At 31.5% G+C, this 19,914-nt stretch overlaps 1 protein-coding gene across 1 annotated transcript in view; it reads left to right on the top strand.

The window, feature by feature from the left end:
- The window catches only part of LOC126890207 (tribbles homolog 2), a 169,100-nt gene that overhangs the window by 35,038 nt on the left and 114,148 nt on the right, over positions 1 to 19,914 (top strand). Inside the window, exons 2-3 of the mRNA XM_050659060.1 lie at positions 14,585 to 14,776; positions 18,247 to 18,536. Coding sequence (XP_050515017.1) covers positions 14,585 to 14,776; positions 18,247 to 18,536 — 482 coding nt within the window. The remainder of the gene's footprint in view (positions 1 to 14,584; positions 14,777 to 18,246; positions 18,537 to 19,914) is intronic.

The raw sequence follows: 19,914 nt of genomic DNA on the forward strand, positions 1-19,914 counted from the left end.
TTAAAAAAAAAACAAGTTTGGTCTGCCACTGTGTTATCGAACACCCTGTAACATTCTAACTAATTTTGTAATGTGAAGCTCAAAGGTGGCTAAAATTTTTGTTATTAACTTTTATTGCTATCTATTACTATAGCGGAGCTATTGAGCTTTACCCTACTAATCAATCACCCTGTAGGGTGATTATTTATTATTAAATCCGTCACTGAATATACTCATGTTGGATTCTTTAAAGCTCTTTTACTGGATACGTCTTCTTTTCCTTAGCTAAGATTATAGATTTTCTATATCTTTCTGCCTATTATATTCTTTCAGATTTTCTATATTTTTCTATAACTAACACAATAAAGTACAAATATCTATTAATTTGCAATATAGGAGATCTTGAATGACGTATTACAGATATTTGAAAAGTAAATATACGCAACTAATAAATGTTGTCAATATTCACAAGAATACTATAAACTGTATAAACCCTTCAAAAATAATAAAGGGAATATATGAGGGATCAAACATCTCTCGTAGCTACTGTGTCCAACATAATGGTCAGTACTGTTTCTGCATATTAATGTACACGTCCTGAATCCTATCCCTTTCAAACAATAGCTACGTTGCTAAAAATCATACGCATTTAATAAATATTCATGCAACCGTGTGAAAGCTTGAGATGGTCAGTGTAGTCATAGGCAACAAAAGATATATTTGCATAATAAATTTTCTAACCCTTCTACTAAATCGCTGCGTCAGAAAATTGAATCAGCAAGATAGTGTGTATCTATTTTAAACTAACTGAATAATACCAACAAAAACTAATTCCTTATGGTTCCATCTTGTGGAAGAAGTTAGAACATTCCTTATTTATAAATGACAGGCGATAGTCATTTGGGGATCAATACATTTATTTATTTGGTACTGGAAGATAGAATAAATAATGTATAAATGTAATTAATCTAAATTATTTAAATAATGTGTGTGAATGTGAAATTTTATTATTACGTTACATTGATGTAATCTCTTTCTGTTCTCTCTCCAGCGCGCTAGGCGGTGGAATCTCGTGTTAGACCACGTCTTAATTACACTGGGGTGGCTGTTGATATACAACGGTAGTGATAGGGTGGTTAAACGAATACTTGCCCATGTCAGTGAGTTCTTATTTATAAGTATATTATTCTTATAAATATAATTAAAAAAATGAAGAAAAACAATTTTAAATATTGCAAAAACATGACGATTTTTTGCTTGTAAACATACTTATATAATAACTTTTTAACCGTTGCCTACAGGAAACAGTTATTTTTCTACGGCCGTGCTAAAACAGCCACTTTCACGCACGCATTTCATTTCCGAAAGTTGCACTTTCCCGCACGGAGTGCGTGAAAGTAAAATACCTTGTAATAAGGCATTATAATATATCATAATACATGCAATAAACTAATATTTAGATATTATTTACTAATTTATTTCAAATTTATCTTATTGTGTTCATGTTTTAATGAAGTTGCGAGATAATTCGATGAAATAAAATTATTTTGACACAATATTTAAAAGTCAGATCAGTAGACAATTACAATGGTTTTGAATCGTCGTCATGGAAACCAATATCGTCGTCGTGGTAACCCATTATATTGAAAGTTTGGTTTTGACAACCTTATCAAAGAATTAATTTGTGTATTTTCACTTCTAAATAAAAATTGATATAACTCTATTTTTTGTGGCTTTTTCCAAACGTACGGCCGTAGAAAAAATATTGTTCCTAACTCATGCTGAAAGTGTCTTCCCCGCACTCGACTGCTTGCCCGAACTCTGCTATCGCATCGTTCGGGTCAACGGCAGTCTCGTGCGTGAAAGTATCACTTTCCGCACTAGTTAGGAAAATAACTATTTCCTAACAAGTGCGGAAAGTCATACTTTTCCGCACGCGATTGCAGTTTGCCGAACGACGCGAAGCGGACTTCGGCAAGCAGTCGAGTGCGGAAAAGAGACTTTTTGAGAAGAGTGCGGAAATAAGAAAAGAGAGTGTCGAGAAAGCTTCCTTTTTTCACAAATTAAAAAAAATGTCCTAGGACAATTTGGGGCGAAGTTAGTCCTTTTTTTTAAATATACAACAGCTTTGTTCATAACAATTAAGATATCCAACTAACGTCATTTGAAAGAACATACCTTAAAGTTTTAATATGCCAAATTCGAAAAAAAGATTGCCTTTCAACAGAATCTTCCACAAAAATGTGAGTGATCCTCAAAATCAGCCGGTTTTGAAACTCGCGGAAGGGAGGAGGGGAACTTGCAACCGAATCCAACCGATCAAAAAATGAAAGAGTAACTTGAAATTGGACCTATCAGTGCCACAAGCACGATGCTTTTTTTGCTTATTTCACAGGACTAGTATATTATTTTGACGAAAGGTTGCTAATCGTAGGTAATAAAGTTGGAGATAAATATTACTGAAAAAATACGGGAATAAAGGCATAAAGAAAAAAATACTGATTATTACCATATCGGCAATGAAGATCTGAAGATGTCTTTTTGAATGGTGCTTTACTAACGTTTAAGTCGACTTGAACTGATTCCTACGACAATATGAATGCTGATGTTTTGAAAAATAATTTGATCAAATGATACAGCTAATTTTAGCACATTTCAAGAAAAATTGTCTACAACTGTCTGGAAAAAACTACAGTATAAAAATAAATTTTGTTTTCTAGTTTTTGTTCGCCTTAAAAAATACGAATTATTTTATAACAATGCCTTGTTTTATAGATGTTTTTTCTATGGTAAATTAGAGCCACAACAGTCCTATATTTTAAAAACACGAACGATTCCCATCCGTTCTTTTCATAAGACTCCATCTTTTTAAAAACAAAGTTCTGTTGTCCGTTATTAACCCCTAGACTTAGACGATTTACGAATGCTGAATTACTGAATGGAAAAAAATACGAATGTATGTCAAATGACTATATTACATTTTATCTACAGCTTACAAGTATGGATTGTTTTAATATTTAATTTAAACCTATAAATCGTATTACTCAATTTCAATGATGTAACCGTTTACAAGGTAACGTATATACTTTTATTGTCTGTTGACATGGTTGCAAGAAAATGTACTGCTTCTAAAATAGTCATGAATCAGTCGTTCCCTTTTTTTTATATAAAAAGGGATAGTACAAAATATATAATACAAAAGACAAATATGGTTAGTTGTTTTTACTCTATAGTTGTGTAAAAAACAATATAAAAGCATTTCTGAAGGTATCTTTCGTTTGGTTTTTCTTGTCTTCAACCAACTCACTTATGGTACTTGATACCATTAAAAAAAGTTTTTCAACATTGTCTATTTTGAAAATAGTATTTTTCTGGGCAACTTTTTTTTTAACTAGAGCCCAAGTCGATTTCTACTGGATTAAGTTCCAACTACTTATTGACATTTATTATAACCTAGAATCGTCTTTTATATTCGTCAAAAAATAATCAATCATCAAAAAAGTTTCATTGTCCATAACATTATAGCTCTTTCGGATCTAACATTCAAACAGATCGTTACTAAAAACGTTTCACCGTAAATTTTGAAGTAAAAGTTCATACTCCACCTTCCACAAATTCTGTAGAGCTTCTAATATGCGCAAAAATTTTGCGCAGTTTTTTTTCTTTACTCGATGTCAACTTCGTGCAGTCGCCATCTTTTACAAGAATGCCTGCCTTCCTATTTTAATATTTCCGCCTTGCCAGTGTTTAGGTAATATATTTACTTATTCGTTTTTCTGGTTTGTTTAATCTTTCGTAAATAGTTATTCCTCCAGGAATTATTTCTTATTTGTTAATCAAGAATATTTTTCATACTTGAAATCAATCATTTCTTTTTCGACATTTTCAACAGTCTAATCATATTTCTGCGATTTTAAGAACTTTAACAATACTAATACTTGTAGGATAAAATCAGAAATGTTTTTACACGAACAAATTAATGGTATTATGTCTACAATATATATTTTTGTAAGGCTATATAGACCAGGGTGCATCTGTAAAAATACTAGTACATTTGGACGTTGAGAGGCTGTCTCAAATTTTTTTGCAGAAATTGCTTGAAAATTACTCAAATAATAATATTTGAGTTATCCTCCCTCTCAAAAAGGTCCGGAACATTGTTTAAATAATTAAAATGTCAAATAATGAAGTCAAAATTCGATTTTTTTCTCGGTTTTTGATTATAATTTTAAAAGTATTCATTTCCGAGAAAAGTTGTACTGACATAAAAGTTGCGTAATTAAATTTCCTACAATATAGAATTGGTTAAAAATTTAAAAAATAGTCACCCTTGTTGCAAAATAGCAATAATTGCGAAAAAACCATACAAAAACAAGTATTCGCATTTTACGTTTTTCAACCATTTATGCTACACTTAGGACCTTCATATTTCACCTAGAAAAACTTTATGATACATAGTGTGACCAACTAGCCCGAAAAATCCGGGACATGGCCCGAATTACGAAGTCGTGTCCCGGCGTCCCGGACAAGGCTTCCGGGCCATCCGAATTTTCAACGTTTTGGTAAAATTCCATATTGAAATTTTTAATACATCATTCTTCTAAGAATTCACATCAAATTGAATTGGTGGGACGAAAATAAGTCGACAATTTCTAGACTGTTATAACCACATCCAAAACGCATGCATTTTATATCGACGTATTATAGTTCTACGAAAACTCTAACTCTGGACTTTTTCCGGATTCTGTATTTTAATTATCGTCTTCTGAAAAGACGATTTAAAAACATGAATATCAAATAATGATAATCATATTTTAACCCAAGGTTCAATTTACATGGAAATCCAACATTAGTTGATTTTCTAATTTTTTGTTTTGTTGAGAACGATTTCTGGCTTGAAAGTCGAAACGTCAAAAACAAAAAAAAGTCAAAAAACAAAAATGTAATTATCATTACAACCCATTCCATCAAAAAAATTTTTGTCAACATAAAAATGTTAAATAATCAATAAAATGATGATGATATTAAAGTTTTATACATATGTATTTAAAAAAAATGGCCCGATTTTCATTGAAAAGTCCCGGATTTTAGGTAGTTTTTTCAGTCTTGTCCAGAATTCGACTAAATTGGAGTTGGTCACACTAATGATACAGTAAAACAATACTGTAAATTTCATTAAGATGGGTTTAATAGATTTTGCAAAATAAATTTTGCAATCCAGCTTTCGCAAAAAAATTCATTTTTTCAAAATGTTACAGGACTGAAAATAAAGCAGATAGTAAGTTGAATTTTTTTTTGCTTATAGACTTATATACCTGCTTATATACCTTTCATTTGCAATTTGCAAAACTAAAATGGATTAACTACCACGGCGTCAGGAATCTTTTTAAACAAACATTAATTATTATTAGTTTTTTAAATTAGTTTGATTTTGTGGAATTAAAATATTAAAAGACAACAAAATATAGAGTAAGAAAATAATATATTAGATAAAGATTGGAAGAAATTTTGGTGGAAATCAACTTGTGTGAATCGAACACCGCTGTCCTGCGCGTAGCACTAAAAATGAATGTTTATTTAAAAAATTTCCTAACGCCGCGCCGTGGTAATTAATCGATTTTAATTTTGCAAATTGCAAATGAAAGGTACAGTACACTTCTATAAGCAAAAAAAAAATTTAACTTGCTGTCTGCTTTATTTTCAGTCCTGCAACATTTAAAAAAAATGAATTTTTTTTGCGAAAGCTGGATTGCAAAATTTATTTTGCAAAATCTGTTAAACCGATCTTAATGAAATTCACAGTGTTGTTTTACTATATCATAAAGTTTTTCTGTGTAAAATATGAAGGTCCTAAGTGTAGCATAAATGGCTGAAAAACGTAAAATGCGAATACTTGTTTTTGTATGGTTTTTTTCGCAATTATTGCTATTTTGCAACAAGGGTGACTATTTTTTAAATTTTTAACCAATTCTATATTGTAGGAAATTTAATTATGCAACTTTTATGTCAGTACAACTTTTCTCAGAAATGAATAGTTTTAAAGTTATAATCAAAAAACCAATAAAAATATCGAATTTTTCCTTCATATTTTGACATTTTGATTATTTAAACAATGTTCCGGACCATTTTGAGTGGGAGGATAACTCAAATATTATTATTTGAGTTATTTTCAAGCAATTTCTGCAAAAAAAAGTCACCTCAACGTCCATCTCAAAACAGATGCGCCCTGGACTAATAAGATTATTTCATATGCTTGATATTATTACGTCCTAATTGTTTTACCGAATTTATCGTTCTTTTTAACTTCTTATAACATTTTCAACCATTTTTTGGATTAGAAACTTCGTCTGCACATCTAGCCTCTTTATCTTCATCTGTTTTTTTGTTAAAGTTAATAATATAAGTAATCACTGTGATTTCTACTGCGCCCTTTGTAGTATCATAAATTTATGAAATCTCCAATTGCAATTAAGCCGGCATGCAAACGTTTTCATGAGGCGGTAATATCGATACCTGCACGAGTTTTCTGACATTTTCCTGGCTTGTTGTATTGTTTATGTTCATAATATCAAAAGGTGACAAGGTCGGTGTTGCATGCATTAATTATTTTATAATATAAGTACGGAGAATTTCATGCGAAATACGGTAGATGTGACGCCATGTTTGGGTTGGTTAAAGACATGTTGCAAATACATTTATTACAAAATTTCGTTCATTTGTCTTATTATCTCTTTTAGTTTATGGCAATTTCTAACGTATGTAAGTATATTATTTTTTGCTCCACTATACTATTTTCTTCTGCATTCTTATATTCGTGTCCTTGTCGCCTTTTTTATAAGGCATATCTTCTTCAAGTGCCATCTTCGTTCCGAAGGTTGGAGATCATCAGGGCTATAAGTATTTTCGAAACTGCTGACCGAAACAATTCGTTGTTGCTACAGCTATACCATTCCCGTAGATTCTTTAGCCAGGAGTTTCGTCTTCTTCCTATGGACCTTTTTCCTGCTATCTTCCCCTGCATAATTATTCGAAGCAGTTCATATCTTTCGCCTCTTGTAATGTGTCCCAAGTATTGCAGTTTTCGTTTTTTGATCGTAAATATGACTTCCTTTTCTTTATTCATTCTTCTCAAGACCTCGACGTTTGTGACTCTCTCCGTCCATGATATTCTCAAAATTCTGCGATACATCCACAGTTCAAATGCCTCTAATTTTTTGGTATCCATCTTTTTCAGCGTCCATGACTCCATTCCGTAGAACAGCACAGAAAGTACGTAACAGTAACATCTCATCAGGCGAAGTTTCATTTCAAGGCTCAAATCTCTTCCACAGAACACTCTCTTCATTTTAGTGAATATGGATCTGGCTTTTTCTATTCTTATTTTGATTTTTGCTGAGCTATCGTTGTCTTCATTCATAAAAGTGCCTAAATATTTGTATTTGCTAACTCGATCGATAATTTCATTGTGTAAATATAAATTTTGGACATTTCGTGTTGATTTCGATATTACCATAAATTTAGTTTTCTTTATGTTCAAAGATAGTCCATATTCTTCGCTGCAGTCTGCTATCTTATTCACATAAGGCATATAATATGTCGTATAATCAGAAAAATTGATCTTCTAGCTTTTTGAACGCATTCCTCTGTAGCCTTGTCATTTGTATGTTCTACTCTTGTTGTGCGCATGTTCTAAAATAATCGCATTTCATAATATTCATATAGTAATTCGTATTGTTTTAACAAAACACACATTGTCTTTCGGTTAATTGTATCAAAGTCTTTTTCAGAGTTTATTAAATTCAAAAAAAATGTGGTTCATCTCCTCTGCATCTTTTAAAATAATTCTGACTGGTTATTTTCTATTTGGCTTTTTCTCGAAGCCGTATGTTAACTGGTCGTACTGCAGCCATTTATTGTACGTATCCTATTTGGTTGGATCTTATTTTTTTATATTCTTCTTCTTCTTCTTCAGGATGACACTGTCATCTTAGCCGAAAATATTGAAGATCTTCAGGGACTGGTGACCAGAATAGCGGAGTAAGAAAAAGAATACTGTCTATCAATGAATGTCAAGAAGACAAAATTTATTAGAATATCGAAAACTTAAAGAAATTACGAGAAATAACGTTTTTCTCCAATATAATATTCACGCCGTTATTTGGCTTGCCTATGATAGTAATGCAATTGGCCTCCCGTTTTGTGAAGTACATAGTCAGTTTTTGACAACTCAATTGTCACCAATTCTATCCAATCTTTCGGTGTCTTTTCTTCAGACCATAATTTTCTTGCGTAATATGTAACACATTTCGAAGAGAAGTTAAATCTGATTTTCTTAATTCTACTGCAATTCCATCTTTACCCGTTGATTCGTCATGCTTGAGATCATTTATTGCATAATTCATTTTTAACTATTTAATGGGAAATAAGCCATAATATTATTAAAAAATGATTTTTATTAACGTTTCGACGCCCAAATCGGGTGCCGTTGTCAAAATACAAAATACTACTAACATAAACAAAAATGTTGTTGCTTAGTAAAAAAATTCTTAGAAAAAGTTGGGGTTGATTTCAAGTAATCGAATGAACTATCTTTCAGTAAAGTCGTCCCAGGAAAGCAACTCATAAATATTGGCAACATCATTTTAAAGTCTTCTACTTTAAAATGTATCATATGTATCTGAATTGCCGATATAAATGAGTCAAATTAAATAAATTATTAGAAGAATTTTTTTACTAAGCAACAACATTTTTGTTTATGTTAGTAGTATTTTGTATTTTGACAACGGCACCCGATTTGGGCGTCGAAACGTTAATAAAAATCATTTTTTAATAATATTGTGGCTTATTTCCTATTAAATAGTTAAAATTGTAAAAATGCCACAAGAAAATAGCTTCAGAACAACAATGCATAATTAATTTCATAGTTCGTAATTTCTATTGCTGCTATATTCGTCGTGTCTTCATGTATTCATATATCCTCTTAAATTCTGCTTTATTCCCTACTTTCGTAATACAAATTTTGAGGGGTGAGTTGAATCCTATAATGTCTATCACAATTTTATTTTCTTCTATTTTCATATATTTTGTCCATTTAAAGCAAATAGTTAAATGGACTTCTAAACAAATAGGTCTTTTAAAAGTAGGAACATTAAACCAATCCATCGAGTTACTGCGGCCAAATTAAATATTTGTTTAGTTAACATTATGGTTTCAGCCACTTGGTTATATTAAACAAAGACAAAACGTGTTCTCTGTCGTTAAACAGAAAGCTCAACTTGAAAGGGTTAGTTTTATGTAAATAAACAGTTAAAAAGTTTAGTAATAAAACTAGCATTTATACAGTAGGATATGAATCAGAAGAATACAAGCCGTAGATTAAAAAACGACAATGAAAAAAAAAGAATAAAGAAGCGTAAAATGACAATATGCTCTTAAGTCCTTGTTTTTGTATTTGAAAAAAAAATGATAAAATATATTTTTAAAGGGTTTATAAGTGACTCATTATTTACTGTCCAAAAGAACCGTTTCCAACAATTTATCTCAAAGTAAAAACGTTTATCTTAATACTCCATTAGGCCCTGGCACGGTTAATTTGAATACACCCCTTATTAATTCACCTTGCGAATAAAAACACACGTCCCCTCGCCCTCCTGCCGCACTTAAAGCTACACTCATTTGTCATTCTTGAAAGAAACCATTATGAAGGGCCCTGGGAAAATTTCTTCGCAATTTTTAGTCGAGTCGGGGGGTGGCTTACAGCTAAATAGGTAAATAACCCTTTCGATTCACCCACCCTATCTCCGTCTTGCAAGAAGACTGCGTGAGCTCACATTATTATTAAGCATAAAGAACCTGAAACTAGAGATTAAAGTTTGAGGGAAATTGATGGCTGGTTAATGATAAGTTCAGGTTCACATAGTATTTTTGAATAGAGCCGTGGGAGTGCATTGTCTAAAATTTTTATTTAAAAATACTATGGTTGGTACAGTATAAAACCCGATGCACGTCATTGTATACGTCAGAGTAAGTTGACATTGTTGCCAAATTACAAAAAAAATCCTGAATTCATTTTAAATCATCAATGAAAAGACTGGAATCATTCGAGCTTGTGGTTGTACGGAGGAATTCTGAAAATATCCTGGACAGAACACGTCACGAACAAAGAGGTCCTGAGAAAGATGAATACATAAATGGAAATCTTAAATACCATCAAAGCTAGAAAATTGGAATATTTCAGAAATATTACACGCGGAGATACTGGAGATAGATACATCTTGCTCCAATTGATTATGCAGGGAAATATTCAAGGAAGCAGAAGCATAAGGAGACGTAGAATATCATGGCTGCGCAACCTGTGCAGATAAACTGTTCAGAGCAGCCATCTCTAAAGTCCGAATAGCTATGATGATTGCCAACCTCCGTCCTGCCTCCGTCGCGCATCCTGATTTATACTGTACCAACCATACTTACCTTGGTCATATAATCCGTGATTCATGCAAGAATATGTTTCTATTATCGACCACTAGACGGCATTATTAAAATACCTACCAAATAAATAATTATATTTTACCATATGCATTTCACATTTTTATGCCATGGATTAATAGAAACCAAACATCAAAAGACCCTATATGAGAGCAACAACGTAATAATTTAGTCCGCTCAAAGCATCGAATGATTATGGCACAAAAGCAAATTTTGGGAGAAAAGAATTATAAAAATTGTAGTCATTAAATTATTCAAACGTCAAACTGTATGGCTATAATGCCAGATTTGACATTACTATAATATTGTTGCCATATCTCAAATTATCTTTGTATACCACTGTATACATAAAATCGAACCAAATCTACTTTTTCTTACGTAATTCCAGTTTCATTATAGATTCAATGATATTGTGACATTTTATCTTGCTGCAATATGTTTCTTTCCAGTTCACTCCTACTGACAATATAATTAATAATGAAATTTAAAATGCCTCTCAAGAATTCTTAGAATAACGCCCGTTAAACGAAACGACCGAATAATTTCCAAAGCAAACTGTGATCTAATAATACATCTGTTATTACGTTACTAGTATTAGTACGCCGTATATGGCAACATCTCGAGCCTTACCTAGCATCATGGCCGTGTGCACTGGTTCATTATTTAAGGAAATTGTTACAAAATGAACCAATACTGTATGCTATTGTATCTTGTACATCGTAAAAAATCATAATAAAACATTTCTTCTTCTTTTTGTATAGACATGACTCTCTGTTTTTTCAATGTGCCTCTAATAAGTTGTCGTTACATCATTTTCGTGGTCTTCCCACTGATCGTCTTCCTATTACTATTGGGAACCGTATCTCTCTCCTGACTACTCTATTTTTTGTCATTCCATTCTATTCTTCTGTTTCTTACTCAATTATTAATGTTATCCACCTGAATCTCTGTCGTATATCTGTACTTCTAGCTCTGTCCCATAGAGTCTTAGCATCGATTTTTCGAAGCGTTTTCATCTCCGCTGTTTCGAGCAATTTTTTTATCATCTCCGTATCGGATCGTGTTTCTGCCGTGTATGTCATTATTGATCTGATGACTGTTTTGTAAATGCTGCCTTTCATTTCTTTTCCGATAGTTCTATTTCTCCATATTGTGTCATTCAGGTAACCTGCGGCTCTGTTTGCTCTATTCACTTGATCTTCCACTTCTGTTTCGAGCTTTCTGTAGCTAGATAGTGTGATGCCTAGGTATCTAAACTCCATCACTTGTTCTATTATCTGACCTTCCAGCTCCAGTTTACATCGTATTGGACCTACTGTGTCTTTTTTGGGGAAAATTAGCATGTTAAATTTTCTGGCGGTTATGTTAAATAGGGAACTTGCGCTAAAAAATTTTTTTGCATAAAATTGTTAATTTATGTTTTAAAATGTTATATTCAAAATATTACGTCTTAACAATGAATAGTGTACGTACAACATCTAATCAAAGTTCCGCGCCTAAAATTTCCGTTTTAAACAACTTCAAAAGCGAGACCTGAGGTCTGACGTCACAGGCCACTCGTATCGTTTGTCCGTTCGGGGTGGGCCATTGCATTTAATGCAGTTTGCCCATAGATAAATAATATAGTTGAAATATCTTGTTTTACTCTGTGGCAAAAATGATTTTTTCTGTGACAGGCAAAATATTAACATTTTATCTCTGTTGACATGTATCAAAAAGTTCTTTTTTATGAAATTACTTTGTTCGTTTCTTGTGTTGAAGAACAAAGAAGAAACAAGTAACTTAAAAATAAACAAAACTTTTAGTAATAAAAGTAAGAGTAACTAGAAAGTATTGGTGCTACTATAATATGCGGTCTACAGTCGGGTTTCTACTATAGCTTGCGGTCTACCGAGGGATGCGGTGTAAGTATAAGCTGAGATGATAAAGATATTAACTTGTAAAATTACAATAATGATTCTTCTTATTTATGCATTTATGCGTATTATTAACTTTGTAAAGAAAGATTTTGTTGCGGCTAATCACCATAATCTTTTCTCAGAAGGCTTTGAACATAATAATGAAAGGCTCCAGTAGGTACTAATAAACATTACAATAAAATATAATCTTTATTATAATGCAAATTACACCGTAATCTTTTCCAGGATATACGAAATCCTTCGATTAGAGGTAAGTAGATCAAACCCACGGGGTAAACCGTATAAGTACTATAATATAATGGTACCAAACTATTGTTATAAACGGTTTAAACATGCTTATTAATAACTCTTACTTATTTGACTTGACACCTCGCATTTCTCCAATAGAATAGCTTTTACTACTTTTTATAAAAGTTGCCACGATGAAGACATCAACGGTAGATAAGTTAGTCAGATTGACCTTTTGAAAATCCCTCGTCCGTCATATGCGTTTTAAACTCTTTACAAGGTAGCACTCAACTTTATCAATTTCAGTTTAAATCTAAGCTGATTGGGGAACTACTTATTACAATATATAAGATGAACATAAATAATACCTAGGAATTTTTCATTAAAGACGATTAAAATGTAATATACCCGTGATACCTACCTTAATCACGTTGTTTCCGCCGGTTCACCGTGGCCGGTGACGTCGAACCAATAGAAGGACGTTCAAGAGCCTCCTAAGATATTTGAATTTTATAGCATTTTCAAAACGTCGTAATTAGCGTACGGGTTAAAAATATTTGTTTTTTTCGCATGCAAGCGTTTTAAGATCATGTTACCTTATGTTTTTTAATATCATTTTAATATTTAAAAATTTTTGCAAGTTCCCTATTGGTGCAGCATCCGTTGTAAATCATCTTCACTTTGAGAGTTTAATAGAGTGCATCGTCTGCATAGCAGAATATTTTAAGTTGTTTTTCTCCCATTTGGTATCCTTTTTTAGTTCTTACTTTTTTATAATAATAAAACAGTTTAATAGGAAAACTCGTATGTACCCAAAAGTATCGTATAGGTACATAAGAAAACACGCAACAAATCGTCGGAAAGGTTTGGGCCTCTATATTTTGGGACCAGCAAGGGATATCTGAAACATGGAGAATCAATAACCAACAGCTACTATTATATTGGTTTATTCTTTGTTTTTATTTCTTAGGATGTGGTTTAATTTTCCAAGTAAAACCCATGCTAGACGAATGCGTTTTCTCAAATCTGCATGTAGCCTTTCTTGATTAATTCTTATTGTCTGACATAAGTATGTCTATTGAGCAGATACGTGTGTTATACTGTTACCATACCATATCGTTGAGTTCAAAGTTCCAATTTTCGAGAGCACGTTTTTACCTAACAATGTACTGGATCTCCGCCCCTGTTATGAGTGTTGTTTCGAAAGAAACCAAGAAATTATTCCAACAAGCATAAACTTAACAGTACCTTTAACACATTTTTTGTATCAGTTAACGCATGACTTATTGTCAAAGAGACGGTATGCAAATACGACCGTCCAAGTGTTAGTACATACTGTTAAAATGATTTAATAATAAAAATTGATATCGCCGCTATATGACGCTGTGTGTGGCGTAACCTTTACTTCAAGGTTCATACTAAAGGTTACTACTATTTTGATCAAGGCGATTTTTTGTATTGAATTGAGTTTTATATTCAGTTAACAGGTGAATCTTTTACTATACCAAAATATTTATATTCAAAGCTAAAAGTTTCGCAACACAAGTAGTTAGTAAATTAAATAACAGATTAAATAATAAACTAATTAGATTGAAAGATATTATTATAGAATTTGAATAACACGTTATAACCATTTTGTAAAACCATTGGTAAAAACCACTAAATATTTTTTGATCTCTTAATAATCCGTTAACTTAACTTATTTCATCATTTTTCTTGGAAATAATTTTTGTTAGGATTATGTTGCTCCCTTCTTTTTATTGTCAATATAAGTTTAGGTCCTTCCATCATCTGTGTCTGAAAAATCAGACACAGCAAAAATGTATAAAAATTAACATTATTAATCGATCTACTGCAAAATATTCACTTTTAATGTATTTATCTTCATCTTTGTCGTTTTTATGTATCTAGTCATAATATTTAATAATTTTGTGAATCATTTTGTATTTTTATTCATACTTGCATTCGACAAGATAGAGCTTGTTTCTTTAAGTGCTGCTATAGACAAGATTATTCCTGCGGTTAACTCAGTACTCAATAAAATCCAAGTCTGTAGATTTTGTGTCTTCATTTTAAAAGTGGTACAGTGTAGAGCGGACAGACACCATAGTGATAGACACAGTGACCAGAATTTTGTAAAAATGGCAACTAATTCCAAAGATCTTGTAAGTTTTTTTATTTTTCTTATACTTAATAATTTTCTTCAATAGACTTGTTATTTATTATTTTATTTATATACAATATTTTCATGCATACGCCTAAATTCTGTCTTTTGTTTTCTGTTTTTTCACCATTTTCAGTTCTTCAATCCAATTTTTAGTTATTTCTTAATTATTATTATTGTTTCCGTCCTTTATTTAACATAAAATATTAACATTAGGACGTTAACCTATTTTGTCTATTTTATTCGGTGCTAAATTTTATATCGATTTTCTAAATTTTATCCAATTGATAATTGGACAGTTAATTAAGTGAGGAGAAAATCTTTAAATGTCTATTATGCTTGCCACGTTGTCTCTATGAGAAATCTGATTCTGAAGGTGATTTAGGCAAAATAATTCTTAACTCACTAGTATGAAATTCTGTTAACATTCTTCTTTTTTTTGTGCTATTTTTTTTGTAGGAATATGTGTATGTAAAATTTTGTGAAAAAGTATGTTAGATGTTTTATTTTTGTCCGAAATGTATGTATGTGCTTGTGGCATCTTAACTGTTTAAAAATTAAAATCATATCTACATCTGTAAAAAATACTAGATTTTACTTCAACGGGGTCGTTTTTGAGATAAGGTTGTTACATGGTCTAGTTTAAAAAAAAAACTGTACCAGGTTCCTATTTCTGACATTACCAGATAATAATTTGCCCTTTTAAGCTTTTACCTTTTTACTTTTACATTTCTTTCCACTGTTCCAGTCCTAATAAATTCTCTTAGGTCTAGGTGTTAATAAATTAATATCAAACGATACTTAAATTTTATTGTGAACCAACCATCTTATTTAGTTTATATGTACAATAATTAAATTTACTATCAAATGATATAATATATTTTAAAGTTAAATTTTGTTAATTTAATATGTTGTCCGATCTTGCGCCATCTATATAATATACCAAATATGCCGAAAAATACCAAATTGCAAAGAAGGAAACAGTAATGCCACCTGTAAAGCGCGGAACACTCAAAATTCTCGCCAGTGTTGCCGAACTCACAAAATATTTGTAGTTTTAGACCAAAACTGCGTATTATAAATTTTATCAGAATCATAAGTGATAAAAATCTACTATAAATAAATGATACTTACTGGTTTATTTTTGTCATTGGATCTAATTTTTTAGGAAATAACTTTTGCTAATTTGTTAACAAAATTTACAACCGAACTATCAGAAAGCATTGCTTGGCAGCAATGTTGAATAAAACAATTTACCGAATTATTTTAATATATATTTTTTTAACTTAATAAAACGTAAATGTAACGTAAAGTAAAAATATTTATTAGATAATAATGTAATGATTTATAATTTACAATGTAAACAACAATGTAAATAAATAATATACATACAGACAGATAACCTCAAATCTATAAATGCACTTAAAACAGTGTATCAAAACATTTTTACCACTAGTATTCAAAATAAATATATTTACTAATAAATTATCAGTAAATATCTATCACCGTCCTATATATATTAATTTAATTAACAAAAACACCAATATATTTTTTCAGACTTTTGCTTTTTTCTGTCTGTGTATAACACTTATCAAGTATAACTTCGATTATTTCATTCATAGAGAATCTGACCAATAGAAACCTACAAGAATAAAAATTACAGAGATAACTTTTGATAATATCCCGTCGTCAAGCATTACGTCAGATGCCCTTCGTTACTACGCAAAAATGAACATTCAGTGACATTAATAACAATTAATGTTTTACAACTTATCACAGAGAACACCAAGAAACTTCATCAAGTATAACTTATCAAACGGTCATCAAGTATAACTTCGATTATTTCATTCATAGAGAATCTGACCAATAGAAACCTACAAGAATAAAAATTACAGAGATAACTTTTGATAATATCCCGTCGTCAAGCATTACGTCAGATGCCCTTCGTTACTACGCAAAAATGAACATTCAGTGACATTAATAACAATTAATGTTTTACAACTTATCACAGAGAACACCAAGAAACAGGTTTAGCAAATATTCAGGTGAAAGATATCAATAAAATATTAGTTAAACTGATTTAAAAAGACAGTTTTATTCATGAAATAATCTCAGCGAATTACACTCGATCTTTAAAATTATATTGACTTGTTGCCCTCGTGACACTTTGACATAATTTCACTTCCCTTCAGGTCGTGAAATTAAAACTTTTAAAGTGTCACTCGGGAAATAAATCGATAACTTTAGAGCTCTTGTGCAATTACTACTGATACTTTTTGATTATTTCATTCATAGGAGATTCTGACCAATAGCTACAGAAATCTAAATTAAATTATTGATAATTTTTGATAATTTCCCGTCGTCAAGTATATTACGTCAGATGCCCTTCGTTGCTATGAAGAAATAGATTCAGTGACATTAATGACAATTAATGTTTTAAAAATTATAAAAGTGATGACTTTCAACCGTCAAATATTTATAACAACTGTGTGTTTAACTGTAGTAATTTGTACTTACGTAAATAAATTACAATAAAATTTTGGGTTTTAACAGTTGTATTCATGAAATAATCGCAACAAATTGCACTCGATCTCTAAAATTAATATAGAATTTTTGCCCTCGTGACACTTTGACATAATTTCACTCGCCTTCTGCTCGTGAAATTAAAACTGTCAAAGTGTCACTCGGGAAAAATTCAATAATTTTAGAGCTCTTGTGCAATTACTACTGATTATTTCATTCATAGGAGATTCTGACCAATAGAAAGCTACAGAAATCTAAATTAAATCGATAATTTTTGATAATTTCCCGTCGTCAAGTATATTACGTCAGATGCCCTTCGTTGCTACGAAAAAATACATTCAGTGACATTAATGACAATTAATGTTTTAAAAATTATAAAAGTGATGACTTTTTAAAAACTTTTAAAGTGTCACTCGGGAAATAAGTCGATAACTTTAGAGCTCTCGTGCAATTACTACTGATACTTTTTGATTATTTCATTCATAGGAGATTCTGAACAATAGCTACAGAAATCTAAATTAAATTGATAATTTTTGATAATTTCCCGTCGTTAAGTATATTACGTCAGATGCCCTTCGTTGCTACACAAAAATACATTCAGTGACATTAATGACAATTAATGTTTTACAACTTGTCGCAGAAAACAACAAGAAACAGGTTTAGCAAATGTTCAGGCGAAGGTATCAATAAAATATTAGTTAAAATGATTTTAAGACAGTTTTATCCATGGAATAATCTTACCGAATTACTCTCGAGCTCGAATTATCGATTTGTTTTGCCCTCGTGACACTTTGACAAAATTTCACTCCCCTTCGGGTCGTGAAATTAAAACTGGTGTCATTCGGGACACAAATCGATAATTATTTTAGACCTCTCGCGTAATTAGGTACTACTGATAATACACATATATGTCCGATTTTTTGGTTGATTTCTTTGTTTCTTTTATAGATTGTGTCGAGGGAAAGTCATTCCCTAGTGTCAGCCCATTACAAACTGGATTTCCACCCGCGGATCTCGTCGATTCACGAAGTGATAGCCCGGAATCGTTACCTGTACCTAGTATTCCCCAAGGCTCACGGCGATCTACATTCCTACGTGAGATCGAGAAAAAGGCTTCGGGAATCCGAGGCAAAGAAGCTATTTAGGCAAATCGCGGAGACGGTTCAGGTGTGCCACGAAAATGGGATCGTTTTGAGAGATTTGAAATTAAGGAAGTTCGTGTTCGCAGATCAACAAAAGTAAGTTTTATCAAATATTTTCAAAAATATATAAATGTCAACTAACCATTACTTTACCAATATTCACTTCTCTCTATCTCTCTATAAATACTTCTCCACGCTTATAAAAGTATGAAGGAATTAAAGCAGCAGCCAAATAAAATAGGTCTCAAAATGAAGGGGAGTGGGGAGCTGTTTGTCTCGAGTTGGTCATTCAGAATTATATCTGTATTTTTCAATTTATTAATTTCCATAGATTCTAATAAAGATAGCTTAAGGCCTTTATTTTGAATATGCAGAATTTGAAACTGTTCATTAAAAGAATGATTATGAATATAGAAGTGTCTGTTTTTCTATTGTTGAAAGCCCTTTTGTGTTCTGCTATCCGTTTGTCAAAGGTTCTGCCAGTTTGACCGATATAAGTTTTCGGACAGTCACCACAAGTTAGTTTGTACACACCACTCTGTAGTTGCTTTCTCTTTCGGCTTTTATTCTTCTTAATATATTTACTTAAGTTGTTGTAAGAGAAAGCAACTACAGAGTGGTGTGTACAAACTAACTTGTGGTGACTGTCCGAAAACTTACATCGGTCAAACTGGCAGAACCTTTGACAAACGGATAGCAGAACACAAAAGGGCTTTCAACAATAGAAAAACAGACACTTCTACATACGCACTTCACCTTCTAGATCATAATCATTCTTTTAATGAACAGTTTCAAATTCTGCATATTCAAAATAAAGGCCTTAAGCTATCTTTATTAGAATCTATGGAAATTAACAAATTGAAAAATACAGATATAATTCTGAATGACCAACTCGAGACAAACAGCTCCCCACTCCTCAACCTCTTCAGTTAAAGACTTTGAATAGGCAAACCATTGTAAACTAAATCACTTGAGAAAGGCACTCTGTCGAAACAGCTGTAGTCACTTAGTTGTAATAAATTTTGTGGAAGTATAGAAAACAAACGTTTTCAGTGTTTTATTGTTAGATAAAATGAACTTCCACCAAGTAACGGTCGAATCCATCAATTATTTAGAGATAGAATTGTTAACAAATAAACGACACAAACTTTTGTAATACACTTTTACAATTATACTAACTATTTTTAAAATGATATATTATGAAATAATTATGAATTATGATGATATTATAAAATGTAAATAAAAAATGGTCAAAAAAATGGGGCCTTAAATTCGATTTTTTTGGCGGATTTTTTTTGCTAGTGCAAATTTGTCTAGATAATTTACAGTTAGGTATAGCCTCCCCTATTGAAAAAATCACGAGCCGCCACTACTAAATAGTGATTAAAAGACAAATAATGAAAATATAATTTCCAAATAGAAGGAGAAATATCTAAATAAGAAACCTCAGTTAAAGATTTTAACAGTCAAATCG

The sequence above is a fragment of the Diabrotica virgifera genome, chromosome 8 (genome assembly GCF_917563875.1).
Source record: "Diabrotica virgifera virgifera chromosome 8, PGI_DIABVI_V3a".
Classification (NCBI taxonomy): Eukaryota; Metazoa; Arthropoda; class Insecta; order Coleoptera; family Chrysomelidae; genus Diabrotica; species Diabrotica virgifera.